Genomic DNA, 20,047 nt, shown 5'->3' with positions numbered 1-20,047 from the left:
TAAACAGAATGTATGCTAGTTTATACAGAATATTTGCAGTTTGCAGTAAAATACAGGCCCAACTAACATTCGAACTATCTTTTTACACCAATGCTATAACATAAACTGGTGTTCATTTCTTTATTTCTGCTTCAACTTCAAACTTTCAACAATACATGGTTCAAAGGTTGTGTACCTGGGAATATTTGTAATTGAAGAAGAGGGCAATCAGTAGAGTAACAATGAACAAATGCAGCAGCAGTAACAGTAGCAGCAGGGCAGTATAGCAACAGCACCAAGAAACACAACTCACAAAACAAATGGAGTGAGATCAACCCCAACTAAACCAAACTTTCGAGTAGAACAAACAACAAACAAGCAGACTCAGTTGTGAGAAATCAGTGTTTGCACAGAACAGGTCCAGATTTAGTGAAGTCAGAAACAAAAGGAAAGGAAGCAACTTCTGGTTTTGTCTGTCTGAGTTATCAGACAAAAATTCTTTTCCAGTTTTCTGTTTCCAAAAAATTGAACTCTCAGGTGTTCCCTCTTAGTATCTCTTTGTATGTCTTTCCAGCTCTCTCTTTCAAAACCCCTCACTGTGTGTGTATATTTTCTTTTTACAGCCCTCAAGGTCCAGTTTTTTCAATCTTTTTCCTCTCTTTTTCAATCAGATGTCCTCCTCCTTTTATATGCCTTCCTTAACCCTTTTAACAGCCTGTTTTTAGAGTATCCCAGTACCCTCCCATGTGCCTTTAACCTTTTTCAGTTCCACTTTAGTTAATTAGGTATAAAAACCCCATCATTCCCTGGCAGATTTAACTTTTTCATTTTATTTAACTAAAAGCAAGTATGGGCAGTAGGATATGTTGACAGCATATGCTGTCAAACCATTTTAAAATTAAACAAAGACCTTTATGCAGGCCACAGCACAAAGCACATGAGATGCACCAATGCACATGCTGTGCACGAGTGCACATGCCTTCCAATTCAGAATCTAAACACAAACAATCCAACAGCTATAAGTAAACTAAACTGGCTCTTAATTGATTCAGGCAAATGTTCAATAGAAGCAAATCGATTTTACTTTGTTCAGACAGTTGAAACTAATTGACGACACATGTCGACTCGACTATATTAGCATTAACATACACAATCGTAGCCAAAAATCAAACATTTAAACAATATCGATACATGGTTTGAATTATACTGACTAAGCAGAAATGCACTCGAGGAGTTAACTAGTCAGTCCAAACTCGAAACACAACCAATACACATGCCTTATCAGAACAGAGGGGGGGATTTAGACAAACACAGAGGTTTAAGTAAAGTGGACAAACAAAGTTGATAAAATCAAAATAAATATGAACAGACTTTTAAACAATCACACGGACTAAAACAAATAAAGGAAAGCAAGCACACTTACCTTAAAACTTGAAAAGTTAACAGTTTGAACTCGGATTTGGACAAACTTTTCTTAAGGCTGAATGGACTTTAATCGAAGTGTTTCTCAGATGAGAAACACTTTGATTAAAGTCCATTAGACCTTAATCTCTTCGGTTGAACCGGTATGAACAAGTGACGAAGAACTACACAATTCTTCAAAACTCAGATCCGGGATTCATGCTTCCCTGATCAGATTCGGACCAAACCAAGTATGGTTTGGTCACGAGGGGGTCTGGGGAGTATCTGGTGTGAAGCTGGGGTTGGTTGGTGTAGATCGAGTTTTGACTCGAATCTTCAAACGAAGATTCGAGGACCTGGAGGGTGATTCGAACCAAATGGTTTACATGTCTATGTTCAGGGTGGTGAGGGGGTTCCATGGTGTTCAGGGCGAGGTCACCAGCGTTCATGCCGCCGGTTTTCATGGTGAAGAATACAGGGGCGGCTCTAGGGTTTGTGGGTTTGGGTGAAGACGACGAGGCTAGGGTATTGGATAGGGGGGCAGGGTAAGGATCTAGGCTTATATAGTTAGTGGGTGAGTTGATCTCAACCGTTAGATCAATCTAAATCTACGGTTTGGATCTGATGGTCTTAAGTGAAACGGTGTCGTTTCAAGTGTTGAGGGTTGGGGTCGGTCCGGGTGAGACGGGTCGGGTTTATTGGTGGGTTATGGGGAATTGATCTTGGCCGTTGATCAATTCGAGATCAACGGCCCAGATCAACCTGTACCAAAACGACGTCGTTTGGATTCTCTAGGCATCAGGTGGTCTGGACCGGGCAGGCCTGGGTTTTGGGCTGTTCGTTTGGGCCAATTTTGTTAAAATTGGCCCAAATCCGGAAGAATAAAGGGACCCTTTCTTTTTTTTTATTATTATTATTTTTTTTTATTTCTTTTCCTTATTTATTTAAAAACAAAACTAAACAACAAAAAAAATCAAAAATTAAATACACACTCAATACAATTATTCGCACACACACTAAAATATTTCAAAACAAGTAAAATCAAACAAAACAAAATCACGGACAAAGATGTCTGTTTATGCCTTTCTATTTAAACCATGTTACGGTTCAAATTATGCATGACACGTACGCATTTTTCAATTTTGTTTTAATAAAGTAAATAAATAAAATGGGCCAAAGTCACAAATAAATCAACAAAGTACCGCACAGAAATCCAAAAATTGTACAGCAGGACCAACTTTATTCTTTTGGAGCGACTGTCGCGCAAAAACAAAAATCACGTGCTCACAACTCTCTCTCTTAGGAATGACTTGTGAGTCAAGCCTCACTTCCACATCTGCTTCCCCTGAAACGTCGCTAAACTTACACTCCAAATATTCTGTTTTGGTCCTACTCAACTTGAAACCTTTAGACTCCAGGGTCTGCCTCCATTCCACCAGTCTCTCGTTAACGCCGCCTCGCGTCTCATCAATTAGAACTATGTCATCAGCGAACAACATATACCAAGGCACCTCCCATTGAATATGGTGTGTCAGTGCGTCCATCGCCAGAACAAATACGAACGGGCTGAGCGCAGATCCTTGGTATAACCCCATAACCACCAGAAAAGGCTTTGAGTCACCTTCCACTATCCTAACCCGAGTCTTAGCTCCATCATACACATCTTTTATCGCCTAATATAATATACCGGTACATCTATCACCTCCAAACATCTCTAAAGAACATCCCTAGGGACCTTGTCATACGCCTTCTCTAGGTCAATAACACCATGTGCAAATTCCTCTTTCTATCTCTGTACTGTTCCACCAACCTCTTAATAAGATGGATAGCTTCCGTAGTAGAACGACCCAGCATAACCCCGAACTGGTTCTCTGATATAAACACCGTCCTCCTTACCCTCCCTTCCACCATCCTCTCCCAAACTTTCATGATATGACTCAGTAACTTGATATCCCTATAGTTGTTACAATTCTGGATATCACCTTTGTTCTTATACAACAAAATTATCATACTCCACCTCCACTCATCTAACATCCTCTTCGTCCTAAAAATAACATTAAACAGCCCAGTCAGCCACTCCAAGCCTGCTCTACCCACATACCTCCAAAATTCTATTGGGATCTCGTCTGGTCCGATCGCTTTGCCCCGACTCATCTTACGCATCGCTCCACTACCTCCTCACCCCTAATACGCCTACAGTAACTCCTCAACTTTAATTATTTAGATAATTACGTAAATATCTAAAAATAATACATGAGGATGTTTTTTGAATTCAAATCATAAATGGAAATGGAAATAATTTCCTCTTAATTGATTGTGAATTCTTTATATGAGTTATTATGTTTAAAGTAATTAAATACATATATATAATCTAAACAAGATTGTTATAAATAACAAATACAAATTTGATCGGCGGTCGGTCCAACTTTGGACCAGAAGATATATCGGTTCACTACCTGCTGCTCTTTCCCCTGGAATAGGATCTGATTTCCTGCAACATCTCCTCCTCCACCTCACCCTCTCCCTACAAACAACAGATCATTCCTCTTGAAACAACACAGATTATTTGATTTTAGCTAGTAAGAAGCCATTTGTGCTAAGTTTTCTTCATTTTGAGCTTTCAAATTCGTTGTTTTTTAAAAAAAAAAAAAATTTAACTCTTTGTTAGTCTCATTTATTTCTAATATTGCCTCGTTTAAACTTGATCGATTAAGCTTCTGTTTAACTTTGGGTGTTTAAGTGTAATGATGGGTTTAACGCTAAGGCACAATATCCGCTAACAATTGAATCTTTTCTTATTGCAATGCTACTTTTTTTTTTTTTTTTGAAGAAATAAATTTCGTGTTGAGCATGTTGATGTTGCCTTTATTTTCTGTATCCATTAAATTTATCAGGCTGTATATTATTGTGGTTAATTTGTTGATGTTATTTAGAATATAAAAAATTGGTTGATGTTCCCTTGAATTTTGGAATTTTCACTTGAATTCATGGTAAAACTTTTCTAATAATGGAGGCAAGATTGAACCAAGAGTTGGGCTTAATGTCAGGATAGAGCTTGAATTCAACTCCTGGGAAAATGAACTCAATATGGAGGAGAAATGAATTTTGCTGTTACTCTAATTGAATAAAATGTAAGGCATTCTCAAGAAGAAGAAGAGTATGTAGATTAGAAGTTCCTTAGATTTCCATAGCCACCTTCTTCCGCTACTTCTTTATTTATTTGCGGACTAGTTTATTTGCTGATCATGTGCACCCACTTCTTCACTAAATTCACTAATCATCTTGATTATGTAACTAACTTGTATTATCTAACTAATCTCCACTCACAGCATGAAAGATCTTCTTAGCATACTTTCAGCAATACTCATGAGAGGGACAAATCATATATATATACATGCCTTTATCCTGCTACAATATATATATACATACATACATGCCTTTATCCTGCTACAATGGATTTTTTTGAGTTGCATCTCATACCTCAATCTATGTTAGTAACAGGGAAGTTATGTACAAATGTCATGTGAAGGAGGTCATCTAACTTTCTGATTAGTTATGCAAGAATGTAGGATAATAATTTGGTTTAACATTCCACTACCTATATATGTTTGTCAGAAGTGTAAATGCATTACACATATTATGTGTCTACGCGTCTAATGAGTCAATGCCTAATTGCCACTCAACCTGTTCAGATCTGCGATGGAACTTCATGATCTTCTGGGACGATGTTTGGTGATGATCATTGCAGTGGTACAAATTGCTAGGATCAGCTCATGTCTCGGTACTGAAGTATTAAATGAAGTAAGTGACCTAGCTGCTGAACAAGCTCAAGATGTGCAGTTATTTCTCAATGCATGTATTTTGGGTGATAGTAATATACTAATTTACAGAAAACTGTGTGTTGCCAACAAAACTTTTAGACTCAATTGAATCTTGCAACCATTAATTCTTAGAAGTTCTTAGTAACTTTTCCCCGATCTTCTTCAGGTCCATGCACCTTATCTTGATAAATATGTTGCAAAATCCTACTTAGGCAAACCTGACAATTTGGTTGACTCAAAGTTTGAAGATTTCATTGCACATGACATTCTGTCCAGCACCTGTGTATGAAGGATTGCGTATAGGTGTTCGTAACACGCAGCGGAAGACAATAACAATCCTAGGCAGATCTTTTTATGTTTAAAATTTATTGACATGTCAATAGATCACATCTAAGACGTACCTGGTGAAGAGAGTCTCGTTTCAAAATTTCTTCGATAGTGCGAAGACTCTATGCGTATCCACACCGAGACTGATCCTTGCTATCAACTCTTTGATCAATGAAACCCGCGAACAAATTGAACGAAATATTGTGTTGAAATTTTTCACAAAAATCTCAACTCAATGTTAGAAGAACAAGAAACACTTTTCTTGCAATTGTATTTTCTCTTTTGGCTTTGTATTGCACTCTCACTTTCACAAAGTGGGTTTTCTTCTCAAGAATAATAATATGCCGGCAAATTTTCTCCATCACCCTTTATATAGCATCACCTATAAACCCTTTTCCTATTTGGGTGAGGTAATGATTTACTTAGGGTAAATTTATTCCAAAATAAACTTCATAAATTTTATATGGAAAAATCGAAAACAACCCATTCTTAATAGGGTTGAGTTTGCCGCAACTATTACACGGACTTTCCATAAAGTCCAACGTCAAAATTGATTGAAATATCAAATCCAATTCAAAATTGGATTTTCCTTTTAGTTCATTAACTAATAATTTTCTAAAAGGAAAGTTTGAATCCCATAGAAAAGGATTTCACGTTGCTTTACAATCCAATTTCAAGTTGGATACTTTATTTTTGCATATATCAATTATGACTATTAAATATATATCATATATATATTTCAATCAAGAGATAATTTAATTTTCTATTCTAAATAGAAAATTTTAATTTGTTCATAATATTAATTATATCTTCTGTGCTAGCAGGGAACATAATAATATTTCATATGAACTAATAACTAAATTATTTGACTAATTAAATTCTTTAATTTAATTAACAAATAATAAATTAATTAATCCTTTAGCAAAGATCAGAACACTCGTTAGTGTGCGACCCCATAGGTTCAATACTAAACCAGTAGTAAATTGATCACATCAATATACTAATCAAGGGTGGTGTCTAGCAACACTCCTTAGCGACCGGATAGCATGAAGTATACAATTTACTCTCAAGAACCAGTAGAAGAATAATGTAGTAATTCCTTCTGTCCTTATAGCTCTGGATCACCCGAGGATATGGTTCAACTGTCAAATCCTAATAGGCGACCAACTATGTGTCCATGTCAAATATATTCGACCATTGAATGACCTAAGAAACTCTTTTCTTCTTTCATTCAATTGCCCGCCCTGGCCAAGGTCTTAGTTTGGTCGTTTATAATTCATGACAACATGGAGCTTAAACTCATTACCAAGAGTTGACAAATTCCATCTTGATCAATCACTAATTCTACAAGCATTTAATCATACTCAATATCCTTTCAACTATCGCCCTAGGGCCATAGGTGTCTAGTATCAAAGCACAATAAATAACTTATCAATTACTATGACGATCTCAGGTCAAAGGAAACGGTTACATCACATTCTTCAAGAGAATATCCTATTGACAGTTTATGGTAATTCTAACCATTAGGAATTATCCAATGAGTCGGTTCAATGATCATATCTCTATATGCATCATCTATCTATGTAATTTAGTTAATGAGATCAACTAATCTTTATCCCATAAAGACGATCACATAAATATTGATCTAATCGGATTACTAATGTCCAAATTAATAATCCTACGATCAAGAACAAATTTAGATTAAATTATAAGAAACTTCACTCTCATTATCATGATCTCCATCACAATGTCAAGTCTCAAAATTTAATCAAGGGCTTTATCAAATTAATCAAGCAATTAATAACAATGATAAAAGAATATCAAATGCCATATATATTTTATAAAAATATGTTCAAAACATCAAATGTGATATTGGATCTAGCGCATATCTACTATATCCCTAACAGTGTATCGCTGCAAGACAATGTCAAATTTGCACCAAAGCTGTCTGCTTTACATCGAAAGCTGATTGGTGAAGGCTCCCACCGGCGTCCTTCATCATCTCTCAGATTGAAGATGCCATCGGAGTCCACATGGAAGCTGTATCTGCTTTTACTTTCATCTCAGCTGTTGTGTCAGCTCTTCTCATCATTGTTGCCTCAATTAGGTACTCTCACGACAAAGCGTGTAATGCCTTGAAACAGCCGTGAATAATTAATGACTTTAGCAAGCTATTCTTTCCCCTTTCTGGACTAACCATCGGCAAGAGAAACTCACTTGATGTTAGGTAAACTGATAACCTCCATCAGTTATAGCTGCTGCTTATCTATGTTTTAAACTTTTGTCATTACTAATTTCTTAGATCAACTACATTTGTGTTAACTTTTATAGTTACAAGTTACAACATAGAACATTGGCAGACGGAGGAGAAGGTGCAGGGCTTTGGATGTTAGTCCACTAACACTTATGCGTTTAGAGAAAGAAATAGGAGAGCTTTTGAAGGGGTAGAGCGAATCTCATACAGTTGAAGAGTAGCCTCTTATTCCTTATTTTCTTCCGGTGCACCCATGATATCCCTGTAGCATATATAGGTATGGAAGATCGGGTGCTGTTTGTCGAAAACCATATCTTTGTGTAGATTTTCTCTCTTTTAAGTATACTTCTTGTATACGTGCGATCATTTTGCCCAAATGTTAATAAAATCGTAATTACTTTATCAAAAAGAAGTTACAACATTGAAAATGTAATCAAATAATGCATGCTGATGGTATAAGCAAATTCAGTTTTTCCTCTACTACAGTAACGAAGACTTCAGCTAGACAAGTGATTTGTTGAATCAACTCGCGTTAGATGCTCGGTCTCTGTGTATTTTGTATATCATTCCTGGCCACCTCAAATACTTGTGTACGATGATTCATCGACTTTTCCCTACTCAACCGTAGCTCCACCTCAAAGTTTTTTCTACCTAAGTTGTGCTTTTTCATATCCATGGATAAACCAATATTTCTGTGATCGCAAAACTATATTCTCAAAATTCAGGAAGGAATTAAGTGAAAAAAATTAGAAGTTGTACTCTGAGGGGAAAGAAAATAAACAGCAGCAGAAATAGATGATGTCATTCCTGGCAAAAGCTGTTAACAGCCCGGGATTCTTGGCCCTTTTTTGCAGCAGCAAAATGATAACAATAGGCGCGCAATAGAAGGTAACATGAAACACAGGATTAAACAATATTTTCCTTCAGATGATCTTTCTGTTAGCCCTGCTGATTGACATATTGTGAAGTACCAGCCTGTAATGAATGAGGCGGCAAAAGCCAGGTTAGAGAACTTCAGCAACAGTACTCCTGGAAGTGTACTCCTTTGCAAGTGCGACATCAGCTGTTGGAGCTCAAGACTTTCCTCCTGTTTCACAATATGACTATAAATACTTGCAACTTCAGCTGTTGGAGCTCAACATTTGCAAGTGTAAGTGCAACTTCTATTAATCTAATCTCTTAGGAGTCGTTTGGTTGGAATACGATTTGTACCGGTATAAGTTATATTGGGATAAGTTATGTTGAGATTGTTGTTTATTCATTGTTTGGTATGTTGTATTAAGAATGACAATTGCATAATTTCTAAGGAGAAGGTATAAGTTATATCCGTGCTAATTACCCTACCTTCTATAAGGTATAAGTTATCCCAGTGTTAAAATTAACACTGGGATAACTTATACCTGGTTTGCTAACCAAACAGGGTATTAAGGTGGTATTAAATTTTTATACCACCCTTATACCTTCTTATACCTCATACCAAACGACCCCTTAGTGTTTTGGGTCATGGGCAAATAAGATATTATCTCTAATACCTGCTTTCACCTTTGTCCTGGATTTCTTCGCATATATGGTAACTCCTTAGCTTCGTGATTCATCTGGATTAGTTCATCTCAATTTTTTTTGTTTCTTCCTTGCATAAAGCTGAATGGAGCTACCATACTAAAATTTTTATGGTGGTTTCCTTTTTCCCTCTTTAATTTCTCACAGTATAAGCTAGATCTGGTCATATAAGTTTGTAACTTACCGGCCTTTTAACCCTTGTATATACTAGTCTGTTAGTAATATCCCTGCAAGGAGTTGACATAAAAGGAATATTTTAACGTTTATTTGTCTTTATGTGATTATGTTTCATTCATCTTTCTTTGCAGGATTATTGGCTTTGAAGAGAACTTAATTTATTAGTTGTGACTTGGTGGCAAATTATGTGTTTTCAAGTAGTAATTTGCCTTGTGCCTCTATGTTTTCAACTAGTAATTTGCCTTCGCGAGTTGATTACATGAGAAATCAGATTCTCAGTCTTTGTGTAGTAATTATTTGGGCTGGTGCCATCAGCCAAGTGTCATGGTTCTAGTGGTTATATGAAATGCATATCTTTATTTCTCAGAATATTGGGTCTTCATTGAAATATTAAAGTACCGCCCCCGAAGAAATCTCGAATATTGAGTCACTAATTGCTACAATAACGTTACAGTTTCGTTTCTCAAAATCAAAAAAAAAAAAATAAAAAAAAAAATAAAAAAGCATAATATGAAGCATATAAATATGTAATATAAAACCGCAGTTTGGAAACTCCAAAGAACAGAAAATACGTACAATGTATATTATGAAGCTGAATATGTATTGATAATCTATTTACTCATTTTTCTAAGAACATCTCTTTAAATACACTCTTCTACCCAGCATAACTAAATCTAGCTATTCGAAATAAAGAAAATAATTGAATCTAGTAAACGTTCAAAAGGAACTATTACACCGTGTTATACTTGAACATAACTGCTGATTTCCATATTAATAGAAACAAATACAACATATCCCAGGAGTATCTGGCTATCTCCTAATGTACGTAATGGAGATTACTCATTTTGGCAAGTAATACACCCCCAGAAAAAAAATGGTTTCTGCAAATAATACTCCATAATACACACTATTGTCAGCCATCTAAGTGATTTTGCAGTCTTATTTGCTTCATTGTATCCTTAAATTACTTTCAAAGAGCAAATTGATGAAGTCCTTCTCATGTACTGCATTTGGAATTTTGCAACAAAAAGGATTAACCCTTGCTATCATCCCTTGAGTTTTAGGCATCAAATTAGAAATACACATAGCTTGCTGAATAAAAGGATGCTGAAGTAGCTGTTCACTTGTCCATCTTCTTAGAGGGTCATTTATAAAACACTTGTACAAAAAATCTCTTGCAATCACAGAAACATTACTCGGAATCACAGGATCTTCATTCATAATCTGCCATTGCAAATCTTTAGTATCGCGACAAATCCAAACGCGATTCCCTGTCATCATCTCTGCCACAGTACACCCTAGTGACCATATATCATAAGCTTTTGCATGAAAACCGTGCGTCAAAGATTCTGGTGGTGCATAAAGTAGAGTCCCCCGATTGGTCAACGGAGTTCCAGTCATATATGCCATTCCTTCACCAATTCTCAACGATAATCCAAAGTCAGCCAACTTCAACTTGTACATGCCACGTTCATTAGCATCGAAAACCAGAACGTTAGCAGGTTTAATATCACAATGAACCCACCCTTTTTTATGAACATCTTGTGTTAGGGATATAGTAGATATGCCCTAGATCCAATATCATATTTGATGATTTGAACATATTTTTGTGAACGTCATTTGATATAAAATATATGGCATTTGATATTCTTTTATCATTATAATTAATTGTTTGATTAATTTGATAAGGTCCTTGATTAACTTTTGAGATTTGTCATCGTGATAGAGATCATGATAATGAGAGCAAAGTCTCTTACAATTTAATCTAAATTTGTTCTTGATCGTAGGATTATTAATTTGGACATTGGTAATCCGATTAGATCAATATTTATGTGATTGTCTTTATGGGATAAATATTAGTTGATCTCATTGACTGAATCACATAGATAGATGATGCATATAGAGATATGATCATTGAACCGACTCACTGGATAATTCCTAATGGTTAGAATTACCATAAACTGTCAATAGGATATTCTCTTGAAGAATATGATGTAAAAGTTTCTTTTGACCTGAGATCGTCATACAGTGGCGAAGCTAGATATTTCCCCAAGGGTGTTCAAATTTAAAAGAAGTGAAAAAAAATTCCGACAAAGGATGTTCAATATGTGTTACATATCTCTAAAATATAATATTTTACCTATGTACACAGTGTAATTTTTTGATGAAGGGTGGTCAGTTGACCACCCTTATCACCATGTGGCTTCGCCACTATCGTCATAGTAATTGACAAGTTATTTATTGTGCTTTGATACCAGACACCTATGGCCCTAGGGCGATAGTTGAAAGGATATTGGGTACGATTAAATACTTGTAGAATTAGTGATTGATCAAGATAGAATCTGTCAACTCTTGGTAATGAGTTTAAGCTCCATGTTGTCATGAATTATAAACGACCAAACTAAGACCTTGGCCAGGGCAATTGAATGAAAGAAGAAATGAGTTTCTTGGGTCATTCAATGGTTGATTATATTTTGACATGAACACATAGTTGGTTGCCTATTAGGATTTGACAGTTGAACCATATCCTAGGGTGATCTAGAGCTATAAGGACAGAAGGAATTACAACATTATTCTTCTACAGGTTATTGAGAGTAAAATGTATACTTCATGCTATCCGGTTGTTAAGGAGTGTTGCTAGATGTCACCCTTGATTGGTATATTGATGTGATCAATTTACTACCGGCTTAGTACTGAACCTATGGGGTCGCACACTAACGAGTGTTCTGATCTTTGCTAAAGGATTAATTGCTTTATTATTTGATAATTAAATTAAAGAATTTAATTAGTCAAATAAATTTAGTTATTAGTCCAAATGAAATATTATTATATTCTTTGCTAGCACAGAGGATATAATTAATATTATGAATAAATTGAAAAATTCTATTTGGAATAGAAAAACGAAATTATATCTCTTGGTTAAAATATATATGTGATATATATATATAATTAGCACTTATTTTATATATGAGATGTTATATAAAATATTAATGAAGTCTTGTTAGTAAATTCAATTTTGAATTGGATTAATTAACATAAAAAGTCCTTATGGTATTGTCTACAATTTTCAACCCATTTGATATGGGAGTTAATTTTTTAATAGAAAATATTAATAAGTAGAATTTAATTTAGAATTGAATTCTATAAATGTGTTGCATGTTTTTATTTTCAAATATTGACTAAGTTATAGAATTCAATTCTAAATTGAATTCCATAAATGAAAGTCATGTTTTTTTTTTAAAAAAAATGGTGACTAAGTTGTAGAATTCAATTTAGAATTGAATTCCACAAATGAGTTACATGTTCTTATTTTAAAATGGTGACTAAGTTGTAGAATTCAATTTAGAATTGAATTCCACAAATGAGTTACATGTTTTTATTTTAAAAATGTTGACTAAATTGTAGAATTCAATTTAGAATTGAATTCCATAAATAAGTTATATATTTTTTATTTATGGAATATTTACCATAAGACATGTGATTTGTATTTTCCAATGAAAATTATGTATATATATATATGTGTGTGTGTGAGTCCTAATTAAGAATTAGAGAGATAGAGATCTTACACATATTATAAAGAAAGGAAGAGAGTCATTCTTGAGAAGAAAAAATTACTTTGAGAAAGTAATAGTGCAAGATAGAAAATATTAGTACAAGAAAATTGTTTCTTGTTCTTCTACCTTTGAGTTGAGATTTTTGAGAAATATTTCAACACAATATTTTCATTCAATTTGTTCACGGGGTTTCATTGATCAAGGAGTTGATAGCAAGGACCAGTCTCGGTGTGGATATGCATAGAGTCTTCGTACTATCGAAGAAATTTAAAAACGAGACTCTCTTCACAAGGTACGTCTTAGATCCCTCTTTGATATGTAAATAAATTTTAAACACGAAAATTTCTACCTAGGATTGCTTTTATCTTCTGCTGCGTGTTATGAACACCTCTATGCAATCCTACAGTAGTATCAGAGCCATGGTTTCTCATGTTTAAAAATTATTTACGAAATATTTTATGATTATATTTGAAAAGTTCAAACTGTAATACATGTGTCTTGTGCACTAGACAAATTATTTGAATGCATGGATTGATATTATTTTATTGTGAATAAAATATGTGTTCATAAAAGTTAAACTACTGAGATAGTACTACTGAGATAGTTCGTAACTTGAATTTTAAAATTTCGTATAAGATACGACGGTGATCTATAATAGGTTATTAGATTATATAGTTATTTAAATTGTTATTAGTTTATAAGGTATTAACTAATAATAGTTTTCTTACATGAATTATTTTATGTGATATATAAGATAAACATGTTAGAAGTTTGTTGAATTTCATTTTTATGTCACATGCTTGTTCGGCATATGATTTTGAATTATTTATTACATGTGATGTAAATTAATTTCGGACAAAGCATGTAGACAACTTAAACCAAATTCATGTGCTATGAAAGATTTGATCATCATGTTATTAAAAGTTGTTCTAGTAACAATTCCCTCTTATTAAAATTTGAGTTCTTGAATAATAAAATATAAGATGTATTTTATTATAGAGCTATCCATCAAAGTAAATAATTTTACTTATCTCTTGTTTATAAGGAGCGGCCTGACTACCAGGAGACTTATAGTTCGAGAATATGTTAAAATTGTTTATTTGCATTAGATGTATGGATTGAAAGAATTATTCAATTTTACACTAGACGTCTGGACTACCCGGGGAGTATAAAATTTAATAAGTTCTTTGCTATCATGATGGTTGAACTCAACTATGCCAATAGGATCGACCTGACTACCAGGGGACTATTTGACATAGAGCTATTTAAGAAAGTTGTATAGGGATATAATTGGTAAGAGTACCTACCTTTAAAATATATGTGAGAAACGACTTGACTTCCAAGGGGCTCATACATATTGTTAAAGGATTTCTTTACTCCACTAACAGAAATAAAGATTTCGTAAACTATAATGAGGGTAAATAGTTTAAAATAATTAGTGAAAATATCATATAGATAAAAGTACATGTCTTTATGATATATGCAAATATGTTCTTATATTATTGCCTTTTTCTTTTCTATATTTTAGATTTCTCAATATGTCTGCTATATCACTACGTGGAATACTTGAGGCCAACAAGTTGGTAGGACCAAACTTTGATGATTGGTACAGAAATTTGAGAATTGTTCTCATGCATGAAAAGCTTATTCATGTGATCGATAAGCCTGCCAAGGATGTCCCAGATGAGAATGATGATGATGCCACCAAGATTTATCAGAAATACTTGGAAGAATGTCTTACTACCAAATGCATCATTCTCGCTTCTATGAATTCTGAACTACAGAGGAAACATCACGATATGGATCCAACTGCAATCATTGAACATCTTAAGAAGATGTTTGGTACACAAAGCAGGACAGCTAGATACCAGCTATCTAAGGCTTTATTTGGATCCAAATTGGCTGGAAACTCTCTAGTTGGACCCTATGTCAATCATATGATTGATCTTATTGAAGAACTTGAGAAGTTGGGGTGCAAACTGGGTAAAGAGCTTTCTCAAGATTTGATCTTGCAGTCACTATCAGAATCCTTTTCACAATTTGTTATTAATTTCAATATGAATAAAATGGATTGTGATCTTCATGAGATGCTCAACATGCTGATTGATTATGAGAATCAACTTGCATCTGGGAAGAAGAAAGGAACCGTCATGTTGGTTGGAAACTCTTCTAAGAAGAAGGGTAAGAGTAAAATTAAACCCAAGAAGAAACCTATTGTGCCTAAGGGTAGTGTGACCAAACCCAAAGGCAAAAAAGGCAAAGCCAACCAATCTGACGCTGAGTGTTTCCACTGTAAGAAGATAGGACATTGGAAGAGAAACTGCCGGAGTATCTTGCAACTCTAAATGATAAGAAACAAGGTAAGACTCAACTGAAAAATGATTTCAAAGTTTCTTTAACTACTACTGATGTTTCATTGTGGGTATTAGATATTGGCAGTAGTTATAACATCTGCAATATGTTGCAGGGGTTCCGAATAAGTAGAAGGTTGAAGAAAGGAGAAATTAATCTACAAGTTGGAAATGGTGCAAAAGTTGCGGCCATAGCTGTAGGATCAATTTCTTTAATAATGCCTACGGGCAAAGTACTTATGTTGGATGATTGTTATTACGTTCCTAAATTTGTTTCGAACATAATTTCAGCTTCTATGTTAGATAAACGTGGTTTTCACATAAATATAGGCAATGGTGTTTGCTCTATTTATTATGGTGATAATTTTTATGTGAATGGCTATCTCCAATATGATGTTTATGTCTTACCTAATATGAATGCTAATTCAATTATGCATGTTTCAAATCTTAAGAGAAAAAGAGATGATAAAGTAAATCATACATACCTTTGGCATTGTAGGCTTGGTCATATTGGAGAGAAAATAATTAACAAGTTGTACAAGGAAAGGTACCTTGACAAATATGATTTTGAATCATATCCAACTTGTGAATCTTGTCTCAAAGGAAAAATGACCAAATCTCCATTTACTGAAAGTGGAGAAAGAGCTACTGAATTATTGGGACTAATTCATACAGATATTTGTGGGCCCATGAAAATTCAAGCTAGAGGTGAATATTCTTACTTTATCACCTTCACTGATGATATGTCAAGATATGGATTTGTGTATCTTATGAAACACAAGTCTAAATCTTTTGAAATGTTCAAAAGGTTCGGTAGTGAAGTTAAGAAGTAGACTGGTAAAAGTATCAAAGTACTAAGGTCTGATAGAGGTGGAGAATATCTTAGTGAAGATTTTACCAGATATCTCAAAGAAAATGGGATTCTCTCACAGTGGATGCCTCCAGGAACACCACAACACAATGGTGTGTCTGAAAGGAGAAATCGAACCTTATTAGATATGGTGAGATCTGTGATGGGGTTCACTGATCTTCCAATAAATTTATGGGGATATGCTTTGGAAGCAGCAACATACTTACTTAATAAAGTTCCCTCTAAGTCAGTCTCTACAACACCATATGAGATATGGAAAGGATGTAAGTCTAACCTTAAACATATTAAAGTTTGGGGTTGTCCAGCTTATGTTAAGAGACTACAGTCTGATAAACTTGACTCAAGATCTGATAAGTGTAGGTTTATTGGGTATCCTAAGGAAACAATGGGATACTATTTCTATCACCCTTCTGACCATAAAGTGTTTGTGGCCAGAGGAGCAACTTTTTTGGAAAGGGAATTTTTTTTAGAAGGAAATTATAATGGAGAAATAGAACTTGATGAAGTCCAAGAAACTAATGAATCAACACAATGTAAAGATCATGAGACCCAAGATGAAGAACCTTTATTCGATGTTTTGAAGTTTCCAAGAAAGTTGCCATCTTCAACGGTTGAAGTTCAAGAACTAAATGAAGTTCAAGAACAGGTTAATAAACCAGTTCCAAACCAAATTGAACAACAACCAAATCCAGCACAAGGTGAACAGGTTGTACAAGTGCCTCTTCGAAGGTCTACACGAGAATGTCATGTACCAACTAGATTAAATTTATTGGTACAAGATGATGTATCAAATGAGGTTGATCATAATGATGATGACCCTAAGACGTATGAAGAGGCTATACAAAGTTCCGATTATGAGAAATGGCAAAAGGCCATGGAATCCGAAATGGAATCCATGAAGGAAAATAAAGTATGGACTTTAGTTGAACCTTCAAATGATATAAAACCTATAGGTTGTAAATGGGCTTTTAAGAAAAAGATTGGAGCAGACGAAAAGGTGGAGACCTACAAAGCTCGTCTTGTTGCCAAGGGATATCGTCAAAAGGAAGGCATCGACTATGACGAGACTTTCTCTCCCGTGGCAATGCTCAAATCAATTCGGATTCTACTTGCTATAGTGGCATACTATGATTATGAAATATGGCAAATGGATGTGAAAACAGCTTTCCTTAATGGTGAGCTAGAAGAGGATGTGTATATGACATAACCTGAAGGTTTCACATCTTCGTCTGATCATAATAAAATTTGCAAGCTACAAAGATCCATTTATGGACTGAAGCAAGCTTCTCGAAGTTGGAATATTCGCTTTAACAAGACAATTGAAAAGTTTAATTTTGTTAGATGCGAAGAAGAACCTTGTGTGTACAAAAAAGGTTAGTGGGAGCACAATTATATTCTTAGTATTATATGTTGATGATATATTACTCATAGGGAATGATATACCAGTACTGCAAAGTACCAAGATTTGGCTATCTGAACAGTTCTCCATGAAAGATTTGGGAGAAGCAGCTTATATATTGGGAATAAAGATCTATAGAGATAGATCAAGGAAGCTACTTGGACTTTCCCAGTCTTTGTACATTGATACTATTTTGAAAAGGTATAACATGGATAATTCCAAAAGAGGGTATCTACCGATAGGTACTGGAATTACTCTCAGTAGGGAGGATTTTCCTAAAACACCTGAAGAGAGAGAACACATGAGTAGGATCCCATACGCTAGTGCAGTGGGAGCTATCATGTATACCATGACATGTACACATCCTGATGTGGCTTATGCACTTGGAGTGACTAGCCGATATCAGGTAAATCCCGGTGAGGAACATTGGAAGGTGGTGAAAACCATTCTTAAGTACTTAAGAAGGACTAAAGACCAATTCCTCATCTATGGAGATTCTGAGTTGAAACTTGAAGGTTATACTGATGCAAGTTTCTCTTCAGATAGAGATGATAGCCAATCTATTTCTGGTTATGTATTCACCTTACATGGTGGTGCATTGAGTTGGAAAAGTTCTAAACAAGTTACAGTAGCTGATTCAGTGACTGAAGCAGAATATATAGCAGCTAGTGAAGCTGCTAAGGAAGCTGTATGGATGAAAAAGTTCTTAACTGAACTTGGTGTGGTTCCTTCAATAGAAGGTGCGGTTCCACTGTTGTGTGACAATACTGGAGCCATTGCTCAAGCAAAAGAACCAAGATCACACCAAAAGTCCAAACACGTTCTGCGAAGGTATCACTTGATAAGAGAGATCATTGAACGTGGAGACGTCGAGATTCAAAAGGTTGATGGAAAGGAAAATGCTGCAGACCCATTCACTAAAGCTCTTGGCGCAAAGGAGTTTAACAAGCACAAGTGGAAATTGGGGATGAACTACAAGAGCTATTGGCTCTAGTGCAAGTGGGAGATTGTTAGGGATATAGTAGATATGCCCTAGATCCAATATCATATTTGATGATTTGAACATATTTTTGTGAACGTCATTTGATATAAAATATATGGCATTTGATATTCTTTTATCATTATAATTAATTGTTTGATTAATTTGATAAGGTCCTTGATTAAATTTTGAGATTTATTATCGTGGTAGAGATCATGATAATGAGAGCAAAGTCTCTTACAATTTAATCTAAATTTGTTCTTGATCGTAGGATTATTAATTTGGACATTGGTAATCCGATTAGATCAATATTTATGTGATTGTCTTTATGAGATAAATATTAGTTGATCTCATTGACTGAATCACATAGATAGATGATGCATATAGAGATATGATCATTGAACCGACTCACTGGATAATTCCTAATGGTTAGAATTACCATAAACTGTAAATAGGATATTCTCTTGAAGAATATGATGTAAAAGTTTCCTTTGACCTGAGATCGTCATAGTAATTGACAAGTTATTTATTGTGCTTTGATACCAGACACCTATGGCCCTAGGGCGATAGTTGAAAGGATATTGGGTACGACTAAATGCTTGTAGAATTAGTGGTTGATCAAGATGGAATCTGTCAACTCTTGGTAATGAGTTTAAGCTCCATGTTGTCATAAATATATATAAACGACCAAACTAAGACCTTGGCCAGGGCAATTGAATAAAAGAAGAAATGAGTTTCTTGGGTCATTCAATGGTCGATTATATTTTGACATGAACACATAGTTGGTTGCCTATTAGGATTTGACAGTTGAGCCATATCCTAGGGTGATCCAGAGCTATAAGGACAGAAGGATTACAACATTATTCTTCTACAGGTTCTTGAGAGTAAAATGTATACTTCATGCTATCTGGTCGTTAAGGGGTGTTGCTAGACGCCACCCTTGATTGGTATATTGATGTGATCAATTTACTACCGGCTTAGTACTGAACCTATGGGGTCGCACACTAACGAGTGTTCTGATCTTTGCTAAAGGATTAATTGCTTTATTATTTGATAATTAAATTAAAGAATTTAATTAGTCAAATAAATATAGTTATTAGTCCAAATGAAATATTATTATATTCTTTGCTAGCACAAAGGATATAATTAATATTGTGAACAAATTGAAAAATTATATTTGGAATAGAAAAATGAAATTATATCTCTTGGTTAAAATATATATGTGATATATATATAATTAGTACTTATTTTATATATGAGATGTTATATAAAATATTAATGAAGTCTTGTTAGTAAATTCAATTTTGAATTGGATTAATTAACATGAAAAGTCCTTATGGTATTGTCTACAATTTTCAACCCATTTGATATGGG

The 20,047-nt window shown here is 34.6% G+C and overlaps 2 protein-coding genes and 2 long non-coding RNA genes across 4 annotated transcripts; 3 read left to right on the top strand and 1 right to left on the bottom strand.

Annotated features, from left to right (window-relative positions):
• The first annotated feature begins 5,071 nt into the window (after positions 1 to 5,071).
• LOC104229973 (uncharacterized) lies at positions 5,072 to 5,403 on the top strand. The gene is made up of 2 exons (XR_011403723.1): positions 5,072 to 5,181; positions 5,368 to 5,403. It is a non-coding gene; the product is annotated as an uncharacterized lncRNA (long non-coding RNA).
• A 2,156-nt stretch (positions 5,404 to 7,559) lies between these two features.
• Positions 7,560 to 8,090, top strand: LOC138882245 (uncharacterized). Its single transcript, XR_011403722.1, has 2 exons — positions 7,560 to 7,755; positions 7,860 to 8,090. It is a non-coding gene; the product is annotated as an uncharacterized lncRNA (long non-coding RNA).
• A 2,377-nt stretch (positions 8,091 to 10,467) lies between these two features.
• On the bottom strand, positions 10,468 to 11,544 carry LOC138881786 (mitogen-activated protein kinase kinase kinase 20-like). The gene is made up of 2 exons (XM_070162055.1): positions 11,475 to 11,544; positions 10,468 to 11,045 (listed from the first exon to the last, which is right to left on the bottom strand). The coding sequence occupies exons 1-2, from the start codon at positions 11,542 to 11,544 to the stop codon at positions 10,468 to 10,470; spliced, it is 648 nt and encodes a 215-aa protein (XP_070018156.1).
• A 6,499-nt stretch (positions 11,545 to 18,043) lies between these two features.
• On the top strand, positions 18,044 to 18,688 carry LOC138881785 (secreted RxLR effector protein 161-like). Its single transcript, XM_070162054.1, has 2 exons — positions 18,044 to 18,382; positions 18,578 to 18,688. Exons 1-2 carry the CDS (start codon positions 18,044 to 18,046, stop codon positions 18,686 to 18,688), a joined length of 450 nt encoding a protein of 149 aa, XP_070018155.1.
• The last annotated feature ends 1,359 nt before the right edge of the window (positions 18,689 to 20,047 follow it).

The sequence above is a fragment of the Nicotiana sylvestris genome, chromosome 11 (assembly GCF_000393655.2).
Source record: "Nicotiana sylvestris chromosome 11, ASM39365v2, whole genome shotgun sequence".
NCBI classification, from domain to species: domain Eukaryota; kingdom Viridiplantae; phylum Streptophyta; class Magnoliopsida; order Solanales; family Solanaceae; genus Nicotiana; species Nicotiana sylvestris.
Note: the sequence above shows the minus strand (reverse complement) of the source record. Positions and strands in the feature narration are given on the sequence as shown.

Coding starts and splice junctions, on each gene's coding strand:
- LOC138881786 (XM_070162055.1), bottom strand. CDS start 11,544: ATGACGATCTCAGGTCAAAAGAAACTTTTACATCATATTCTTCAAGAG. Junction 11,046..11,474: donor TATCCTATTGACAGTTTATG/GTAATTCTAACC, acceptor TTCATAAAAAAG/GGTGGGTTCATTGTGATATT.
- LOC138881785 (XM_070162054.1), top strand. CDS start 18,044: ATGACATGTACACATCCTGATGTGGCTTATGCACTTGGAGTGACTAGC. Junction 18,383..18,577: donor GTGAAGCTGCTAAGGAAGCT/GTATGGATGAAA, acceptor GAGATTCAAAAG/GTTGATGGAAAGGAAAATGC.